The 21,989-nt window shown below is 40.8% G+C and overlaps 1 protein-coding gene and 1 long non-coding RNA gene across 5 annotated transcripts; one reads left to right on the forward strand and one right to left on the reverse strand.

Annotated features, from left to right (window-relative positions):
• The first annotated feature begins 196 nt into the window (after nucleotides 1-196).
• On the forward strand, nucleotides 197-21,265 carry mmp23ba (matrix metallopeptidase 23ba). 2 transcript variants are annotated; one of them, XM_089009231.1, is made up of 8 exons: nucleotides 197-752; nucleotides 12,417-12,553; nucleotides 13,563-13,702; nucleotides 15,812-15,979; nucleotides 16,050-16,214; nucleotides 17,670-17,780; nucleotides 20,694-20,820; nucleotides 20,896-21,265. In XM_089009231.1, exons 1-8 carry the CDS (start codon nucleotides 627-629, stop codon nucleotides 21,068-21,070), a joined length of 1,149 nt encoding a protein of 382 aa, XP_088865357.1. In that variant the 5' UTR covers nucleotides 197-626; the 3' UTR covers nucleotides 21,071-21,265. The 2 variants fall into 2 exon arrangements, with proteins under 2 accessions (XP_088865357.1, XP_088865365.1); XM_089009239.1 differs by lacking the exon at nucleotides 197-752 and adding an exon at nucleotides 8,573-8,750 and having other exon boundaries at nucleotides 12,421-12,553.
• On the reverse strand, nucleotides 640-20,998 carry LOC148903816 (uncharacterized). Of its 3 annotated transcripts, none has more exons than XR_016116563.1 (7): nucleotides 20,878-20,998; nucleotides 14,651-14,709; nucleotides 13,576-13,797; nucleotides 13,337-13,400; nucleotides 10,791-10,997; nucleotides 7,449-7,570; nucleotides 640-776 (listed from the first exon to the last, which is right to left on the reverse strand). It is a non-coding gene; the product is annotated as an uncharacterized LOC148903816 (long non-coding RNA). The 3 variants fall into 3 exon arrangements; XR_016116564.1 differs by having other exon boundaries at nucleotides 13,576-13,757; nucleotides 20,846-20,937; XR_016116562.1 differs by having other exon boundaries at nucleotides 20,846-20,937.
• Nucleotides 21,266-21,989: the final 724 nt, after the last annotated feature.

A 21,989-nucleotide genomic window follows, 5' to 3' on the forward strand; every position in this document is an offset into this window, starting at 1 on the left:
CAAACAAACAATCAAAAAAGTAATGTTTTTACTTACGTCTTATTATTAAAAGTTTATTGTGATTGTGGTTTAAAGTGATACTGAATTGCGTTTAAGCAGTACTGCTTCTTTTATCAGTGTTTTTTTTTTTTTTTTTTGGGGAGGGAGGGGGGGTGTATGTATTTCCAATTCTGACATTGTGACAGAATGTGAGTAATTTTGCCACTTCTGGTAAAAGCAGCAGAGCTGCATATAAATTGAGGCGTGGGGGCGGAGGGGGGTAAGGGGGTGTCGGGTGAAAAATTGAAGCCAAGTTTCAAGTCGTACGTCACGTGCAAGTGCAGCCGCCAGACAGCTAAGACTCGAGAAGTGTGCCGTGACTCCGGGATGGACAGAGAGCGTTTGGTTCCAATTAGAGCGTCTCGACGCTGACCCGCTGCCCCGCGTGCGGTAATGTGAAACCAAGCCCCTCGTGGCGCGGCACAGCGAGCAGGCGAGCGGAGCTGCACAGTGCGCACTTCACGTTACACGTCCCTTTCCCACTCGGGACACGCAGACGCACGGCGGAGCGAGGGCAATGGCCACCGAGTAGTGTTTTTTTTCCCCGACGCCGTTCTCTAGGAGGCTTCCAGCACGCCGCCGCGGCCATGGGGGGGAGCTGTCCGAGGAGGAGGCGGTGGGGGTGGTGGGCGACTCTTCTGGCATCCGCGTTGCTCAGCCTCCTGCTCGGAGGGATGCCCCGTGGCGCCGCGTTCCCATCGTGGAGAACCGAGGTATGCTGCTGCTGCTACAGACTCCTGTGGGGTCATTCGTGTCGTTTTTGTTAGTTACAATATCCCAGCTGACTTTACAATCCAAGAAGGCTAGTTGGTTCTCTTGAATGTCCTCACGAGTAAATTTAATGTTGAAGTCTACAGAGTTGAGATGATCTGTGAAGGATTGAATTTCTTGTTTCTTAATTATGACAAAAGTATCGTCCACATATCTAAACCAGTGTCTAGGTTTTGTCCCTGGGAAGGATGTGAGGGCCTGTTTCTCCATCTCTTCCATGTAAAGATTAGCCACTATGGGTGAAACTGGTGAGCCCATAGCACAACCATGGATTTGTTTATAAAATTTTTCCCGAAATTGAAAATACGTAGTATTAAGGCAGATTTCTAATAATTGGCAGATGTGATCCGGTTTCAGTTTGGTTCTTTCATGCAGAGAAACATCCGCCAGCAGCCTCGTCCTCACCACTGAGACTGCTGCTGGGGTTGGGACAGATGTAAAGAGAGAAGTCACATCGTATGATGCCAAAGTTTCCTCAGGTTCCAATATGAGGTCTTTGATCCTCTCTACAAACCCTGTGGTGTTCTCTACGTGGTATTCCGTGTTACCAACCAACGGAGCTAAAATAGTTTTTAAATATTTGGCTACATTGTATGTAGAGGAGTCAATGCTACAAACAATGGGTCGGAGGGGGAACCCTTCTTTATGTATTTTTGGCAGGCCATAGATACATGGCGTGGCCTCTCCCGGGTATAATCTAAAATACATCTGTTTGTCTATATGTTTTCCTTTCTCTAGCTTTTGGAGACAGTCAATCATTTCTTTCTTGTATCTATTGGAAGGGTCCCTTTTTAGTTGCTCATACGTGTTAGAATCACTGATTAACCTATTTATTTTGTCTTCATAATCCAATGTGTTGAGCAGCACTGTGCATCTGCCCTTGTCTGCTGGCAAAATAGTAATATTTTTGTCTTTTTGTAGAGTAGTTAACGCCTTTCTCTCTTCTAATGTTATGTTGGACGGAGGAAGTTTGGCACTACTGAGAAGAGCTGATATTTTAATGCGTAGATCATCTGCCTCTGCATACGAAAGTTTGTTATTTTTAATAGCCGATTCAGTAGCTGTGATATAATCTATTGTAGGTATAGTTTTAGGAGTCACTGAGAAATTTAAACCTTTGGTAAGTACCGCCTTTTCTGTCTCTGAGAGATCTCTGTCTGACAAATTTTTGATCCAATTCTCCCTTGCAAACTGTTCATACCTAATTTTACGCGTGTTTACCAGTAGCTGAGATTGTTTCAGTAAAAGTAATTTTTGAAATTTACCCTTTTGTCTCTCTTTGGTTTTGCTGTGGTGCCTCATATAACCGGATTTAGTAAATTCACACACTTCCTGATAGATTTTGTGGGTAAGATTAGTTTTTAATCGCTGATAATAAGTTTCTATTTCTGACTGTTTGTTTTTTATCTCTATGTTAAGTCTCCTAATTCGCAAATTTAGAATTTTCCTGGTATAATTTTGTTGCATTTTATCGGCTAAGTATCCGGGTTCCAGGGGTGCTTGCTTCAAGCATTTAGGAATTAACCGGCTCTGTCTACATCTAAGATTGAATCTGAGGTGGTTCTTTAAATCAGCTAATTTAAAGGTGGCCTTTTCTAAGTTACGTACCAGCAGAAGGATGTCTCTCCCAAAGTTGGCAGCAATACGTCTGTGTAAGCTCTCAGTCGTACAGGAGTGGTCCATCGATGAGAAGGTTTCTTCAGCCGTCATCTGTACAAAAGTGAAGGTTTCGGACGTTTCGCCTCCTATCCAAGAGGCTTCGTCAGCGAACTAAAGTCTGACTGGTCGTATCGGCCCCATTTATATATCCCTAATGTCCAGACCTGGTGGCGCCGGACACAGCTATGATAGGTCCCTACTCTCAGGTTGGGGGAGGCGCGGGACCCCCCCCTGTGGCCCCACTGATTGTTCCTACATTCCTGACTAACGATTGGCCTATTACACCCACTCCCCCCGGTATCACCTCATCAGCATAACGACCCTCATCAGCATTGCGAAAGTTGCCTAACCTGTTTTGCCTGAGCAGGCTATTGTATGAACGATCCAAATTGAACCTCACACCACCAGACCGGTTTAATGAAGGATTTTGTTGTTTTATAAGAATCGCCTCTTTTACCCCCCTTTCAAACCATCTATGTTCTTTCGCTAAGATTTTAACCTCATTGTCGTCAAATGAGTGGTTAGTAGCTTTTAGGTGCAAATGTACTGCCGATTGAGGCCCACTAGTATTATCCCTGCGATGTTGATAAAGTCTTTTTTTGAGAATTTGTTGAGTCTCCCCAATGTACTGCTCTTTACAATTTTCATACTTACAATGTATGGAATAAACTACATTACTTTGTTTTTCATTTGGTAGCCTATCTTTTGGATGCACTAATTTTTGCCTTAACGTGTTTATCGGTTTGAAATAAGTAGGAATTTTATGTTGCCAAAGGACTCTTTGTAATTTTGGGAGAGACATCCTTCTGCTGGTACGTAACTTAGAAAAGGCCACCTTTAAATTAGCTGATTTAAAGAACCACCTCAGATTCAATCTTAGATGTAGACAGAGCCGGTTAATTCCTAAATGCTTGAAGCAAGCACCCCTGGAACCCGGATACTTAGCCGATAAAATGCAACAAAATTATACCAGGAAAATTCTAAATTTGCGAATTAGGAGACTTAACATAGAGATAAAAAACAAACAGTCAGAAATAGAAACTTATTATCAGCGATTAAAAACTAATCTTACCCACAAAATCTATCAGGAAGTGTGTGAATTTACTAAATCCGGTTATATGAGGCACCACAGCAAAACCAAAGAGAGACAAAAGGGTAAATTTCAAAAATTACTTTTACTGAAACAATCTCAGCTACTGGTAAACACGCGTAAAATTAGGTATGAACAGTTTGCAAGGGAGAATTGGATCAAAAATTTGTCAGACAGAGATCTCTCAGAGACAGAAAAGGCGGTACTTACCAAAGGTTTAAATTTCTCAGTGACTCCTAAAACTATACCTACAATAGATTATATCACAGCTACTGAATCGGCTATTAAAAATAACAAACTTTCGTATGCAGAGGCAGATGATCTACGCATTAAAATATCAGCTCTTCTCAGTAGTGCCAAACTTCCTCCGTCCAACATAACATTAGAAGAGAGAAAGGCGTTAACTACTCTACAAAAAGACAAAAATATTACTATTTTGCCAGCAGACAAGGGCAGATGCACAGTGCTGCTCAACACATTGGATTATGAAGACAAAATAAATAGGTTAATCAGTGATTCTAACACGTATGAGCAACTAAAAAGGGACCCTTCCAATAGATACAAGAAAGAAATGATTGACTGTCTCCAAAAGCTAGAGAAAGGAAAACATATAGACAAACAGATGTATTTTAGATTATACCCGGGAGAGGCCACGCCATGTATCTATGGCCTGCCAAAAATACATAAAGAAGGGTTCCCCCTCCGACCCATTGTTTGTAGCATTGACTCCTCTACATACAATGTAGCCAAATATTTAAAAACTATTTTAGCTCCGTTGGTTGGTAACACGGAATACCACGTAGAGAACACCACAGGGTTTGTAGAGAGGATCAAAGACCTCATATTGGAACCTGAGGAAACTTTGGCATCATACGATGTGACTTCTCTCTTTACATCTGTCCCAACCCCAGCAGCAGTCTCAGTGGTGAGGACGAGGCTGCTGGCGGATGTTTCTCTGCATGAAAGAACCAAACTGAAACCGGATCACATCTGCCAATTATTAGAAATCTGCCTTAATACTACGTATTTTCAATTTCGGGAAAAATTTTATAAACAAATCCATGGTTGTGCTATGGGCTCACCAGTTTCACCCATAGTGGCTAATCTTTACATGGAAGAGATGGAGAAACAGGCCCTCACATCCTTCCCAGGGACAAAACCTAGACACTGGTTTAGATATGTGGACGATACTTTTGTCATAATTAAGAAACAAGAAATTCAATCCTTCACAGATCATCTCAACTCTGTAGACTTCAACATTAAATTTACTCGTGAGGACATTCAAGAGAACCAACTAGCCTTCTTGGATTGTAAAGTAATTATAAAAGAGGACAGAGCGCTAAAAACAGAAGTCTTTAGGAAGGCTACGCACACTGACCAATACTTACTTTTTGACTCTAACCACCCTTTACAACATAAACTAGGAGTTATCAGAACCCTCCAGCATAGGGCTAAACTAATACCAACTAGCACTGAAGGTAGAGAAAAGGAGTCAAAACATATCAGGAGAGCACTCACTAACTGTGGGTACCCTCAGTGGTCATTCAACAAATGTCAGAAAGAAAGAATAGCGAACGAAACCAATAATTCTCAAGATTCTAAAAGGAGAGGAGTAGCAGTACCGTACATTGCAGGAGTTTCTGAAAAATTACAAAGAGTCCTTTGGCAACATAAAATTCCTACTTATTTCAAACCGATAAACACGTTAAGGCAAAAATTAGTGCATCCAAAAGATAGGCTACCAAATGAAAAACAAAGTAATGTCTTTATTTCATTTTGCATGGAAAACGATTTCAGCATATACATCCAACATCAGGTTTATGTCGTCCCGTCTTTATCCTCACCAGTAATAAAATGTATCACACCAGAAAACAACAACTACAATATCCGACTACTAGTGATGGGAAAATGAAGCATATGAAGCACTTGTGATATTTTGGACTCCTAATGGTTTTCTTGGTTTAAATATGAAGTTTAGTGCAAAGGAAATGTCGTAAAATCCATTGCGTCTTTCAACCAAGAGTGCCATCTAGAGCAGTCAAAAATGATCACAAGTGCTTCATGAAGCTTCACTTGACCATCACTACTGACTACAATATGGATTATTATGAATGTTCACACAGCAATTCAGCATTATCGCTATTCAACTGTATGTCCATATGCACGTTTTCCTCAAAAGTAAAATATTTGAGCGCGCTAGTGGAATGACTATGTGCCGAATTCCACTTTTGACCTTTGGGTAAGCAATGAAATCTGTTTGGGGAAACTACTGCACTGTACTAACGCGACAATGTGCTGCTTGTACTATTCATGACGCAATCCTATGAGGCTAGCGCTTACTAGCATATGTAAAAACATGATAAACAGCCGGATGACATTTCTGCGAGTGACACCATGTCACATTACAAATGGTGATTGCGACACAAGACGGTATTAAGAATTGGGACAACTACCCGCATCAGAACCTCTGGATAAAATTAATTCGTTGAACTTCTCCTTAACCTCATGTCATCCTCCCACGGATGTTTGCGTGCAGTTCCTCCTCAATTTACCTTTTGCAGTTGGACCTCACAGCTAAGCAAATCAGGTATTTTGAAAAGTTTGGTTGTCTCTCAGATTTTGCTAATTAACGTTTAAAGGACAACCGACACCTCCCGACAAGTTGTGTCCATAATTTGTAAAATCACTTCAAATGACTTCTACTGAGCGTATTTTACAGATTCCACCGCATATAGCTATATTTTATGTTCCAAGACTCGCGCTGAATATTCAGGAAGTCTTGTTTTCGAGTTGGTGACGATTCCCTACGTGACGTAACGGAGGGAACGCCCGTGACCGAGAAAGCGACACACAATGCATTTTGGGGACTTTTTTTTCATCTGAAAACACAGTGTTGATCGCGAAATTAGAAGGAAAACTACATACATAACGCAATGGTGAATCGTTGTGTGTCGCAGCCAATTGCGGTAACACGCATAAAGAAGATGTAAGTTTACACAAATTCCCAGCGGACAAATCAGCACATTTCCAACACAGCTTGTGTGCCATTTGTGCATTTTCTGGGCGCTACATTGCAGTCCAAACGCCTCAAAATGACACGGAAGGACTTCTATAATCAATTGCAAACATTTATGCTTTCCTCTTCAGAACTATTTGAATCATATTCATAACTGGATGAGTAACAAGAAAGCATCTTCTCCGAATCTGAACTCTTTGAATCCATTGTTTTGATTCTGGATCATGGCAGTGTGTGACCAATAGTGACGTCATGAACAAGGGGGCGGGACTTTCTGAATCTGCCCAGTTCCGAGCTCATTTTGTGGCAGTTTTGGGACACTTTAAGTCATTTTTATTGGTGTTTTGCATTTGACTAAAAATATCACCGTGCATGTTTTGGGTATTTTAGATGCTATAAATCGTTTTTCTGATGTCAGTTTGGAAAAAATAAATGGTGTCGGTTTTCCTTTAATGTGCTGCCTTGCACATATCCGTTGCACAGATTTTAATCACACTTCGCATTGGGCTCGCACTGGTCATAGCCGTTGTTTTTGTTCTGTGGTAGCGACATGTAAGTAGAAATTGCGTACGTTTTTTTACTTGTTTCACGCCACACTATTTTGAAAATTTTGGAAAAAAAAATCGCATGGACGTGACAGAATGGAATTTGATACTTAAATGTCATGTTTTTGTTTTATTGGAGTAGCTTTTTGCTTGCAATACTCGCGTGGCTTGTAATACCGCACACAAATTCCTTGCGCGATCTGCATATTTGGCAAATAAAGATGATTCTGATTCCAAAGAAATATCGTCATAAATATTACAACCCCAGGAAAAAAATAAATAAATGGAATGGAAATTTCAGACGTTCTTTCATTTGATTAATTTTGACCTGGTGGTCAACTGCAGGGTTCGATCCCAGCTGCGACCTCCCCGTGTGGAGTTTGCATGTTCTCCCCAGGCCCGTGTGTGTTTTCTCCGGGTACTCCGGTTTCTTCCAACTGTAGAATGTCCCTGAGGGTGAGAGCGGATGGTAGTTTACAATACAATACATTTCATCCTAATTTGTATAGCGCTTTTACAACAGCTGCAGCTGTAACTAACTGCTTCACATAATAGTCAACACAAAGCAAAATAATAAACACAACAGCAACATAAAAACATGGACAGTTGTGCAATCTTTATGGCTTTCCCCGGGTCCTCTATGATGTTTGAGTACAAGACAAAAACTATATTACATGAAGCAGCTCTAGATGAAAGCGGAGATGATGCAAGCATCCTTTTCACTAGTGGATCAGAGACGTCATGGTAGAATGTGTACGTCTACAAGCTAAATTTTGTACTACTGCCCTAAGACAACGACTCTTGTGAGGTTAAGCGGATCAGAATATGGACAATTTTTGGAATATGGACAAATTATCGCCGTGAAAGCACGGCAACTTCACTCGGCTATCATCAAGAGGCAACTACATCAACTACCTTCACAAAGGTAAATAAAATCACTTTATCATACAGTACAGTTTATTTCTTTAATTACAATACAATAGCACATTTATTATACATAAAGTAAGGTATATTTTGTGTAGTTTTAAGGCTTATTTCGTAGAAAAGTATATTTTATGGGGACCTGGAAACGGATTATTCTCATTTTAATGGTTTCCTATGGGAAATTAATGTTTGGAAGACACACTTTTCGATTTACACACACTTTCTGGGAACCAATTAAGTTTGTAAGATGAGATATCACTGTAGAACTAAAAAAATAAAAATAATCCCCGATTCTGAAACGCTCCTAACTCCAAAAAATAATACTGATTTTTTTATGTTAACTGCAAAGGCCAAAAAGTTTCTTTTTTTCCCCCATTTTCACAGCGCTTGTACGAGTCAATCAGGGAGCTTTGCAACTGTTACACTTTTTACACTATTTTACACTATTTTTTATCGGCTGTGCCCATCATGAGAAATGGCTTGATTTTACTTCCTGCTATGTTTTCTCATTATCTGTCCATCCATGCTAGTCCGGTGTGGTTATGTAACATCCTGAAATAAGCATCTGCAGCAGGAGAGGCGGCCAGACAAATGAGATTAGTGCCTAATGAGACTTTTCATATCCTTCTAAATATTTTTTTAAAAGAAAAAAAAAATGGTAATATCAGCTGGGAAAGGATGAGGCAATCGCTCCCAAAGATTCTCGGTGTTAGACTAAAATGTTTAGCCTTCAACTCGGCTGTGTTTAGTCTGGAGTGTTTTGTCGTTTCGGTTTCATATCCAGTCGTCAACGTGTAGTATTAGGAATGAGCGACGAAACGTGGCCGGGAATTTCATTCAGGTCCCATGTATTAAGTGAATATAAAGTTTAACGTAAGAGTGAGAGGAAAGCGTGCGACTGTGTGCCTTCAGGGGTTCATTTTGGAAAGGAAGCAACGGAAGCGTTGCATCTATTTATCTTGATTGGGTGAGGCTTGAAAGAGGAAGTTGCGGGTTAGCAGGAAAAATGCGATGCTGAATTCAGGCTTTCAAATGGTTTTTCACAAAATGCCAAATAAAAAGGGGAGATGAGTTGTTTTTAAAGGTAAATATAACGTTAGTATCATCGGTGCAGCGTTAAATCGTTTACACCAGTCAGAGATCATTTTCAGGGGGTTCCTATTAATGATGGGAAAACGAACCTTTGTGAAGCCAAGACAATAGTCAGGACAATAGGAACAATCAGTGGAGCCGCAGGGAGTAGTCCTCTGTTCCCCCTAACCTGAGAGCAGGGACCTATCATAGCAGTGTCCGGCACCGCCATGTCTGGACAGTAGGGATATATATATATATATATATATATATATATATATATATATATATATATATATACACACACAGTAAAGTCTCGTTATATCGATATCGGATATATCGATAGTCCCGGTTATATCAATACTATTTCTATGCACGCACGGAGAAAATTACATGCAAACAGGGTCGGATATATCGATAGTCCCGGTTATATTGATATTTTTTCGGACTCCCTTGAATATCGATATAACGAGACTTTACTGTATATATATATATATATATATATATATATATATATATATAGGGCCGATACTACCAGTCAGACTTTAGTTTGCTGAAGAAGCATCTTGGATAGGAAGCGAAACGTCCGACACCTTCAAAGAAGTACAGATGACGACTGAAGAAACCTTTTCATCGATGGACCACTCCTGTACGGCTGAGAGCTTACACTGACGAACCTTTGTGAAGCAATTGTGATATTTTTAGAATCCTACGGATGGTTTTAGATTAGATTAGATGAGCCTTTATTTGTCTCACAGTGGAGCAGCTGTAAAGGCAGCCACTATCGCCATCTTGAAGTCAAAAACAACACAGTCTTCAATCTTTAGCACTTTCTTTACCTTCTTTGTTGTACGAAGCAGTTCTAGATGAAAGAGGAGAGGATTATAGCGTCTTTCTCACCAGTGGATCAGGGACATGGTCAAATATGCACGTCTGCTACAAACTAAATGTTGAAAGCAAACACAAAGCTGTAGCCTCCATTGACGAAAAGAGATTGTCTCACATCTCCTGTCCCATCTAAATCCACTTCAATTCCAAGCTACGACAGTTCCACATACGCATCGGCGCTCTGCGCTGATGGAATTTTTTTTTTGCTCTTGGGTTAAATATGAATGTCGGTGTAAAGGAAATGTCTTACAAATCCACTTCTTTAAAACGAGAGTGTCGTTGACAGGAGTAAAAAAATATCACAAGTGCTTCATGAAGCTTCACTTGCCTATCACTAGTTCCTATATCAGAATCAGAAAACCTTTAATAGTCCAAAGATGGAGAAATTTGCAAAAATCCCAAAGTCACATATCATAATAGCACATGCTCGTCCAGAATGACTTGATGAGATGTCAGAATGAAATAACTTCTTAAGTATTTAAAAAAAAAAAAAGTGAGCTCAAAGCTATACGCGTCACTTTGTAGAATGAAGTTAGCGTGATGGCAAGTAAGCTAAGAGTGCTTAAACATCAAAGCACGTGAGCAGTGAAAAAAAATACAACGCGTCGGCACTGAGTTGGCTGCTGCCGGATAAATTAGGCAGTGGGCATCAGCTCTTTAAGTTGAATAAATGACAGCAGAAACTCAGGCCATATTTTACAATAATAGCGTCGTATTAGCAATACCATCTGAGTTTAGCATAGCGTGTTTATGATGCTTTATAAGGGCGATTAAAATAAATACATACCTTTTAACTAGTATTGAGTTCGCCATACATCTTTAGAGAAAGTTGTTCTGTTGCCATAAAGGGACATAAGTCTTCTTGTGCCGGTCCCAAGGCCGGATATATACAGAGGGTTGTGTCAGGAAGGGCGTCCGACGTAAAAGCTTAGCCAAATCAAACATGCCAATCAAACCTCTGAAGATGGAGGACACTGATTCGCTGTGATGACCCCTTGAAGGGAACAGCAGAAAGGAAAAGAAGACTTGTGAGTATTATCATTGTCTATCTTTGTGTATTGCGCCATCATTTCTGTTCAAATATCCATTGCTTAAAGGATTATGTCACTGCAACAGACAACAAGGCTGATTATTAGCCCGTCTATGCAATTTTTCATTGTTCGATAGCATTTAGCTATATCCAATTCATCAAGCACGAGCTGTTTTAAATACACAACTTGTGATTTTCTTTTTTGATATTTTTTCGGCTCAAAGTGGCTATGCATTTTCATGAATGTCCGTTCAAAATGAGAGCGAAGCGTTCACCATCGTTAGTAAAAGTCGATCCCGTCTTCGTGAAAGTGCAAACAAATGACGAATACAGTGAGACCTCAACTTACGAACTTAATTGGTTCCCAGAAGAGTGTGTAAGGCGAAAAGTGTGTATCTCCCAAAAAAAATTCCCGTAGAAAACCATTAAAATGGGAATAATCCGTTCCCAGGTTTCCATAAAATATACTTTTCAACTAAATAAGCCTTACAACTACACACAACATACCTTATTCTATGTATAATAAATGTGCTATTGTGTTGTAATGAAAGAAATACACTGCATTGTATCATAAAGTCACTTTATTTACATTTGTGATGGTCATTTATGGCTTGATGAAATGGCGTTGGAGGTCGAAGGTCAAAGGGAATTGCTGTTTGGAAAGAGAGGCGCATTACATGAGGACTGTAATTAAAGAAATAAACTGTTCTGTCAAATAAAGTTTTATTTACCTTTTTGATGGTCGTTGATGGCTTATGGAAGGAGAGTCACCTTCCATAAGGACTGTTGGTAACTTAACCTTTGGTGCTGTTCGGTCGTGTGCTTCCGCCGAAGATCACTCCGCCAGCCGTGGTGGGTGTGTATTATGAAAATAGTGCTTATTATAAGGTTTAATTTTCATAAATTTGACGTTTGTAAGACAAAAAGTTTGTAAGTTGAGATCTCACTGTATTGCTGTGTCGTGTCGCAGATTATTTATAAGAGAATTGAACTGTCGAGGCACCAGGCGCTAACCTGTGAAAGCTTGACAAAAAAAAGTCTCAATTCCACGTGTTTTTACCAAAGCCCCATCAAACTTCATGTTTGGAAAGCACTTTCACTGCTGACTTCTTCATTTTCCGCCAGGTGGAATTCCAGCAGATGAAAACATAGCAAGTGTTTGACTTGCAAAGGCAATGAAATAGTAGCAGGCTCGCGCAGTCGTTACCGTTACATGACAAATGGAATTTATGCTTGCACTGCCTTCGGACGCTTGTGTTCTGCCAAAAAACAGTCATCCATCTCTCTCAATTTCCTCAGAAGCTTCCTCAAATCTTCGTCGGGCCACCGCCAAAGCCCTAAAAACTCTTTGAGGGATTAATCAAAGATTTTTCTTTGTCCAAGGAAGAAGCTTACACCACCGTGTTGCTCATCGGAATGCGCAAAGAGGCCCACTCGCATGTGCTGCACCTCTCCAGGAACAAGCGCTACACCCTCACCCCGGAGAAGCTCAAATGGGACAAGTTAAAGCTCACCTACAAGTATTCTCAATCTAAATTTCCTACGAACGACAGTTGTATCGTCAGTGGAACCGTATAAATGCCAATTTCCACCTTTGTTTGCTATCTGCGATACATTTTCCGCCATGACAAATAACCGAACTCGCAAGGCTAATCGCTCTCTCTCTCTCTCTATATATATATATATATATATATATATATATATATATATATATATATATATATATATATATATATATATATATATATATATATATATATATATATATATATATATGAGAGTAATCCATTCCGTTATCCCGTAATTCAAACCATTTGTATCCCAAAGCAGTTTTCCACATTGAAATAAATGGAAACAAATTTAATTCGTGCCAGGCTCGCCCAAAAAGGAACAATAAAAGTGTTACAATTTATTAGTCATAATAATAACGTGATTTTTTTTTTTAATTATGTATTTATTTTTCAGAGGACAAATACGTGTCTGCAAGCACGATGATGTCTCTCTATGTATGTGACTAAAATTTGTGTTTACATTGCCACCGCTTTGATGCTTCAATCGTGATAACAGCACCAAGTGGATTTGTTAGTCCATCTATGGCATTTACTGTATCATATATTGTCAGCATTCGGTGAAAGCTCGTAAAGGCTTTGGGGTTGTTGCATATCAGCACAACTCTCTTATTTTCACAAGCAAATCATTTTGGCAAGTCAAAATGTGTTTAACCTGACCCCCCATGACTGAAACCAGCACTGTGTTTGAGCGCTGGCGTCACCGCCATAATGTGCCTTGCCTATTGGCCTTACTTCAGCTGGGATGGACGGAAGGATGGATTTGATTTTTGGTTGACTTTCACGGGTTCCACTGTGCCTGCAATACAAAAAATACATGTTTATTTCATTTTAAAATGAAGCCGCTTCAAAATAATCCCAATGTGATTGCAGATAAATTTGCCGATTCTAAACCACGGGGATTCTGATTTGTATGATGTCCCGCTGCTGTCAAAACGACTTGTGGTATGTTTTCAATCAGGTTGCTGTCCTACCCGACAAATCTGATCAATGCCACAGACACGCGACGAGGCATCGCCAAGGCTTTCGCTATGTGGAGCGACGTCTCTCCTTTCAGTTTCCGAGAGGTGCCAGCGGACCAGGAGGCGGACATTAAAATCGGTGGGTAAGAAGACCTCCAGCCGTGCGGTCGTGCCCGAAGCCAGCCGCCAGACTCCTTAAATCATCAAACCGCCAGTCGTCTAGTCAAGACCAGACTGCATTTTTAAATGAAAAAAAAAAAAAAAAAAAAAAAAAAAACAGACTTAACAACTTCCATGCGTGTCATGTCTTATTGAGGCCTTCAAAAACTCAACCCTGATCTGTCTCATCAGCACTTTGGCTCTGTCCTACCATCTGCAGAAAGATCACTTTGCAATGCGCTTTGTCATCCCACGGCTGTGGTACAAACCGAGGCGAAATATTTGAGTGGAAACGAAAATGCGAGGAGGGGTGGGTCCCTGCACTGTGGTGGTGGGGAGTAGTAAAGCAAGCTCTTTGCTACTGCCCATTTTTCAGCTCTCTATACTTGGGCAGCGTGGCTTGGATGAGCGCTAGCTAGCTTTGAAACAATTTGTGATGGAACTCAAATTGTTTTTTTTCACGCAAAAATGTTGACTATGTGTGACGGGTGTCACAAAAGTGACTGTCTTGAGCTCCGTGTTGCTGCCGTCTTAATAATACCAGACGCGTGGATGTGTCTTTTTATGTCTTTGATTTCTGCAACACAGTATGACAGAAGGGATGGGTGAAGTCGCATGGGTTTCGTCTTGTGATTAACATAAGTCTCGTCCAAGTAGTTCTAAATATGCAAAACATTGTAGATAACAAAACAGAATGAACAACCTGTGATTGTATAGTGGTTATTTACAGAAAAAGAGAATACAACACAAGTTAACTGTTATTTACATGATGTCCTTGAACGCATCACATGCAGAGACGTCGGCGTAAACACGCGGTGCGCTGGATAATGGCGGCACAGTTCAGCACGCCACTAACCCTCACGGCCAAATGAAACACGACAAAAGAAACGAAATATTGTACAATAAAACGAAATGAAACAATCATTACCTGCAACACATATGGCAGAAGGGATGGGTGAAGTCGCATGGGTTTCGTCTTGTGATTAACTGCGCAACAGAAAAGCACTATGAAGCACATGTACTTCAAAGTTCCACTCGACAAAACTTGAATAATGACACAAAAAATAATCTGGACTCGAAAAGAATTAGGGAACTAATTAGATAACACTAGACAGTACAAAAGGGGAAACAATATAAGATATTGTCATGAAAATGCGAGTTAATCCAGACCATCAGAGAAACGCAACTCACTTTAAATCTCGTCCAAGTAGTTCTGAAACTATGGGCGGGACTTAGTGCCACACTACGCGCCGTTGCGTCACTTCCGTCATAATTTAATAATTTTAGTGCACAACTCCGTTACATATGTACTGTCAAGTAAGGAAAGGGGGTAACTTGTTCGCATGCAGAGAAGCTTTGAAAGGCGCTTCTAAATAAAATGTATTATTATTATTATAAATTATTATATATAAATTATATTATTAGAAACTTTATTTTGGGGTTCACCAGATGCATTTTAAATGGTGGCGGGTGTGCCGGGTGTCATTTATCACAAGTTTGAATGCATTGGCTAATTCCGAGTGGGGCCATATCCTGATCTAGTAGAGCAGGGGTGTCAAAGTAATTTTTTGCCGCGGGCCACATTGTAGTTATGGTTTCCTCTCGAGGGCCGTTATGAATTTGGGGAACCCATTAGAATGTTTAAATCCCTTCAAATATTACATATAGAGCACACAGCAAATTAATGAATAACTTGTTTTCAAATCTGAAGTCAAGAATAATGACTTTTATTGTGGTTGACATCCAAAAATTTGAAATTTTGGCTCAGATTTTAGCAATCATCATGGAATTAACAAGTTTGATTTGCTTTCGCGGGCCGAAAAAAATGATGTGGCGGGCCGGATTTGGCCCGCGGGCTTTGACTTTGACACCTGTGTAGTAGAGGGTATGCACAGTTTTGCAACCACACTATATCCCCTTTTAGAGTTACATATTTTGGGGAGCTGCTTAGGTTATACGTTGCAGCCAATAGCGGAAAAGGTTTTGAAATGATTTCTCTTGGCCATTGTGCTTTGAAAAAAAACATTAGCAAACAGGGGTGTGTCGACTTTTTCGACAAGCAATATCGATGCGTGTGTGTTTATGGCAGGCTTCTACCCGGTCAACCACACAGACTGTCTGCAGTCCTACTTGCACCACTGTTTTGATGGTATCACGGGAGAATTGGCACACGCATTTTTCCCGCCGACGGGCGAGATCCACTTTGACGATTACGAATATTGGATTCTGGGGAACATGCGCTTCAGCTGGAAAAAAGGTACGTAGGTTCGAATCCGGCCCGGGGGTGTGTGGCCCGAATGTACCTATTCAGCGGTCTTACATTTCAGGGGTTTGGCTGACTGATTTGGTCCACGTGGCCACACACGAGATCGGGCACGTGCTGGGTCTGATGCACTCCAGGGACCCGAAAGCCATCATGCACCTGAACGCAACGCTGACTGGTCGCAAACTCATCACGCAGGATGAGGTGTGGGGTTTGCATCGTCTATACGGTACGATTTCAAATCACCCTTTTAATCAGCCCCCTTTAATTCGTAAAGGGTAAAACATGGATCGAGAGATCGTTGCAATTGTTCATTTGCCACCAAATGTAGCAACAAAGTAAGGGTGGTGGGGGAGTGTCAGAGATATGACAGTTAGACACTGTGGACAGAGACTCGGAACCAGAAAGAGTGTCCCTACTGCCATCAGGAAACGCAGTCATCTATGACATACGTCTGAATTCTGCGCCCCTCTGCCAAGCTATTTATTGAGAGTATATGCAAATTAAAGTGATATATTAGTAAAACATAGTTTTCTTGATTAGAATGCCACGCCAATGGACGTTCTGAGCACCAACAGATGTAAGCAATAAAACATTGTGTTTCCCATGAACTGATAAGTTTGTATCCTGGCTAATGACCTCTTCCTGTGAAAAGGAGTTTGAAGTCCGAAATTACCCCTGTGATATGTACTTCCCCAAGTCGTAAATGACTCCTGTGAAGCTGACCGTTTAAATTGCTGTGTCTGTTGACCTGATTGACCCCAGGTTGCCCGTGCTACACTTGTGTATTGAGTCTATTGAGTGTTGACTAAGCATACAACAGCATGAAACTTTTAAATATGATAACTTCTTATTCTCTAATCTCGATCAGGGAGGTAAAAAAACATGGAGGTTATACAGCAATATGGCCGTTTCTTATGAGCGGAAGGCCTGTTTTGTTTTCGTCCAATGTATTGGTTGCAGCTCGGAGCTGACAAAGTCCAACCAGAACCCCCTAAAAACATGGCGGATGACCACATTGTATTGATTGTTTTTTTTTTAATGTCTGCCCTGAACACTTTGCGGCTTCTTTTGATTTTATATAATGTTTTATTATAATGTATTATGTTTATTTATTTGACAGTTTGTTTATTGCTATTTATTTACTTATTTATTTATATATTTATTTATTTGTGTATTTAGTTGCCTGTTTATTGCCATTTATTGGCTTATTTATTTATTTATTTAATCAAAGACCAGTCCTATTATTTACGTTACTTTTTCAAATGTGACTATTTTCCACTCGTTTCATTTTAATTTCAAACCATTTTTATCTTGGAAAATTCCAATTTCTTCTCAAAAGAGGATTTATCTTTTTTTTTGTCTGATGCAACTTTAGTCTAATAAAATCACAACTTTTATTGCCCCAAAAAATACGAATTTCCCATGATATAACATTGAAGTTTTCTCAAAAATTGGCAACTTTTTGAATCCGGTACTATTCAGGGCAATACACATGTTATAATTAATTGGTGTTAGGATTGTAAATGGAGTCTTTGTAGAAATTACCTCCTCCCCCATTACATATAGAAAGCTTTAGAAGCCCTGCCAAAGTGAACTAAAATATACCAGCTGGTGGAAACCTTTATGTTATCATATACTGTCGGTGATCCGCATCGTGTCTCCTTTCTCCCCCTCCCCCTAGGATGCTTGGACCGGTTTTTCATCTGTCCGGCGTGGGCTCGGAAAGGCTATTGTGAAAGCAAGCGCAAACTGATGCAGAAGCACTGCCCGTCCAGCTGTGATTTCTGTTATGGTAAGATAGCGACGGTCCAAGTTGGATGGGAGAAAGTGTTTTCTCCGTCCATCGTTCCGAGGAGCCGTTTGCGAATGCGGTGACGTGGGCCAATAGTTCCAAGCCAATAAAACACTGTCCTGCGTTCATGGTGCACATCAGTGGCAGCAGGCAGGCTGCAATGAACTTTTTTTGGGGGGGGCAAGGGGGCTGTACGTTTGCTACATAATTGTGTCAGAGGGCCCGGCTTGCGTAATAGCAAAACTGCTCCCTTTGCAAGGTTTCGAGCGTCTGCAAAGGGGACAGAGCAAAGAGGCAAGAGGAGACGACTCCTTGGCTCACTCTAATCTGTTGCTCATTGTTGATTGGGAGACGTCGTACGGCTGTGGAAAATTCCTGAGCCCTTCCAAACCGCTGGAATTTCAGACTGTGGCTCCAGGGTTAGAGACACGCCAGGTCATTTCGCATTTCTGTTTCATTAGTGAGCGCGTCTCCTCTCCAGCCGCACTTTCACTTAATAGTGAGGTTGGCCGCAGCTAAATTGCGAAAGAGATATGGTCAGTGCGATAAATTGGGGGCCTGCGTCTCTCCAATAAAAGACAATTTGATATCAATTTTTATTATGCTATATATATATATATATATATATATATATATATATATATATATATATATATATATATATATATATACAGTAAAGTCTCGTTATATCGATATTCAAGGGAGTCCGAAAAAATATCGATATAACCGGGACTATCGATATATCCGACCCTGTTTGCATGTAATTTTCTCCGTGCGTGCATAGAAATAGTATCGATATAACCGGGACTATCTATATATCCGATATCGATATAACGAGACTTTACTGTATATGTACAGTATATACATATTTGTTGGAAAGATATGCCCATTTTATTGTAAGATCAGAGCATTGCTAATTTGAATGTAATTGCACCGTTGACCATTTGATAAGTTTGTGTTACTTCCGGGTTGAGTGAACATTAGCCCGTCTGAATGCTACTCAGCCGCAGAAATAAATATGTAACTGTAAAGTTTCTTTGAGAGTTTTGAAAGGCGCTTATAAATCACATGTACAATTATCTATCCATCCATTATCTGTACCGCTTATTCCTCATTAGGGTCGCGGAGGTGCTGGAGTCTAACCCAAGCGTCTTCGGGCCTTAGGCTTGGGACACTCTGAATTGATTGCCAGCTAATCGCAGGGCACACAAAGACAAACAACCAGTCACTCTCACATTCACACAGAGGGACAATTTGGAGTGTTCAATCAGTCTGCCATGCATGTTTTTGGAATGTGGGAGGAAACCTAAGTGGGAGAACATGCTAATGGCGCACAGGAAGGCCAGACCGGGTCTTGAACTCGCGACCTCTGCATTATTATGATGATGATGATGATGGTTATTGTTATTATTATTATTGCTACTATTATTATTAGTAGTAGTACTAGTAGTAGTATCGGTAGTAGTAGTAGTTGTAGTGGTACAGTAGTAGTAGTAGTAGTAGTCATCGTAGTAGAAGTAGTGTATTTTCTTTTTGACTTTCCCCTACGGGGGTCACCACAGCGAATCGGTGTCCTCCGTCTTCGGAGGTTTGATTCGCTTGTTTGTTTTGGCAAAGCTTTTACGTCGGATGCCATCATTCAGTCATTCCTCAATCTCCAGTGCTATTGACATATTTTACTATCCTTGACGTCATTGCCTTTTATCAATCATCATCTTTCTTAAATTCAGACAATTTCTTGTTCTGTAGCCACAAGGGCACACAAGCCAGTGTCTTATTATGCCGGTCCCAAGCCTGGATAAATACAGAGGGTTGTGTCAGGGAGGGCATCCGACGTGGAAGCTTCGCCGGAACAAACGTGCGAGTCGGGCCTCTGAAGATTGAGGACGCTGATTCGCTGTGGTGACACCTGAGGGGAGGGGTCGAAGGGAAGGTATACTACTACTACTACTGCTGCTAATAATAGTGGTGATAATAATAATAATAATAGTACTATCATCATCGTCATCATCATCATCCTCATCAGTATTAGTATTAGTATTAGTATTTGGGAGCCTTTTACTGAGCGAGTTGCTTGTTCTGTAGCCACAAAGGGACATAAGTCTTCTTGTGCCGGTCCCAAGCCCGAATAAATAAAGAGGGTTGTGTCAGGAAGGGCATCCGACGTAAAAGCTTGGCCAAAACAAACATGCGTATCATACCTCTGAAGATGGAGGTTACTGATTCGTTGTGGCGACCCCTTGAAGGGAAAAGCCGAAAGGAAAAGAAGAAGACATATTTATTTATACAGTGTATAAAGCGTACTTTAGTGTATTTAGTTTGGTGATTATATTGCATTTTTTCTGAAGCAAAATATGTACCTTGGCTCAACAGGCTGGAAAACACCGATCTTATAATTATGCTCCTCAATAAAAGCTTAAATGATTAAATAATTCTTCTGTAAACTGAAATGGTGGAACTGATGTGTTTTCCAAAAACAGATATCAAATGGACGGATGGTTTGTAAATCAATTTTATACGATCTGTATTTGTTGAAGTGATTCGAATCAGTTTGTCATCCGATTTTCCGTGTTCACTCATCTTTGTCAGCTGCGCCAACAGACTTTGGCGTCATCTAGTCCGAACTGTGATACGTCTTTGGAATGATCATTCAGAGCAGCGTTAATTTGACAATGCTTTACACTGTAATCTAGGTTTGTTTACATTTGAAAAATTAATCGTAACAGCTACTTTTAACAAAATGATGTCAAAGGTGAAAGTTTTGCCAGTTTTGCCGCATTCCCCGTAGCCTACGACACCCTTTGCATTTGTGCAAGCAAGCTCCAGAATGCCACACAATCCCAGTATCTCTTCCATGCTTTCAAAATTGCGGGCAGGTCATTGTTTCCTTTTTCATGTGTGATCCCAAATCAGAATTCCCATTCCCAACTGTGGCTCCCACGCCGAAACCTCCAAGGACCAAACACAAGCTCGTGGTCGAGGGAAAAAAGCTGACGTTCCGGTGCGGGAAGAAAATCGCGTCGAAGAAAGGCAAAGTATTGTGCGTACGATCGGCGTCGGTTCACCTTGTGTGCCGCCATTTGCTGCGCTTCCTCACCGACTTCTTTACTTTTAGCTGGTACAAAGACGGCGAGCTTCTGGAATTCTCGCACCCGAACTACATCTCCTTGAAGGACGATCACATCACGATCGTGGCCAACGCCATCAACGAGGGCACGTACACCTGCATTGTGAAGAAGAAAGACAAAGTTCTCACCAACTACTCATGGAGAGTGCGTGTGCGATTCTGAAGGTCATGCCGGCCGGCTCTGAGCTCAACACGCGGTGCACACGCTTCATTCACTTGGGCACATATTTCTTTCTTTAACTCTGTTTCATGTACTGTTGACGGTCACTGTGCAAATCTCATGATGTGAGCAAAATAAAATCAATATTCCATGGGGATGAGAAACGCACCCTGGGGGATCCCCGCGGAGGCATCTTCACACATTCACTTTTTTGATTCTGACAAACTAACCCAACCCAAGATAATCACCCTTGGCGGACATCTCTAAAATAATACTAAAGCTGTATCAAAATATGTAAAATCCCACTGCTCACATTTGAGTGAGGTGAGCCACATGTGGGAAGCAGCTGCCTCGGCGCAAAAACTGCAAGCACAATAAGCAGATGACATCCATGTGGCAGCTTCAAGGCCAACAAATCGTAAAACAACAAGAACGACACGTTGCACGGTAGAAACTTTGCCTGAAGAACACCCACCCCCTCTCCAGTGACGTGCAGGTGAGGTTCATGGCTGGTGAGGCACTGACGTCATCACAGTCAGATTTACAAACATATGAACTCTACAGAGTAGCTTATTCACCATTTGATTGGCAACAGTCAGCATTCTTTATAAACTGTAGCATAGAAAAAAGAATGAAAAAAACTTTCTTATCGTGTTACCTTTACTTATAAATGAAGCCCATGCGCCGCTCCTTCTGAAGGCATCGATACCTTCTTTGTAGAAGCCTTCCTTATCTATCTTCAGTTTTAAGTCTCTCTATTTCTTTCAATTTAGATATGTAATCCTCCATTCTGAAAATAAGGCCAAGCAACACGAAACATGTCTGGAAGGTTGCACTTAATTTGCTAATTGTTTACTGTAGCTTGCTCTCACTAATTCTATTATTCAGCAGCCGAGGAGGCACAAGAAGAATCTGTAATCAC

This window comes from Hippocampus bargibanti, linkage group LG01 (assembly GCF_051943395.1).
Source record: "Hippocampus bargibanti isolate YZ-2025 linkage group LG01, ASM5194339v1, whole genome shotgun sequence".
Classification (NCBI taxonomy): Eukaryota; Metazoa; Chordata; class Actinopteri; order Syngnathiformes; family Syngnathidae; genus Hippocampus; species Hippocampus bargibanti.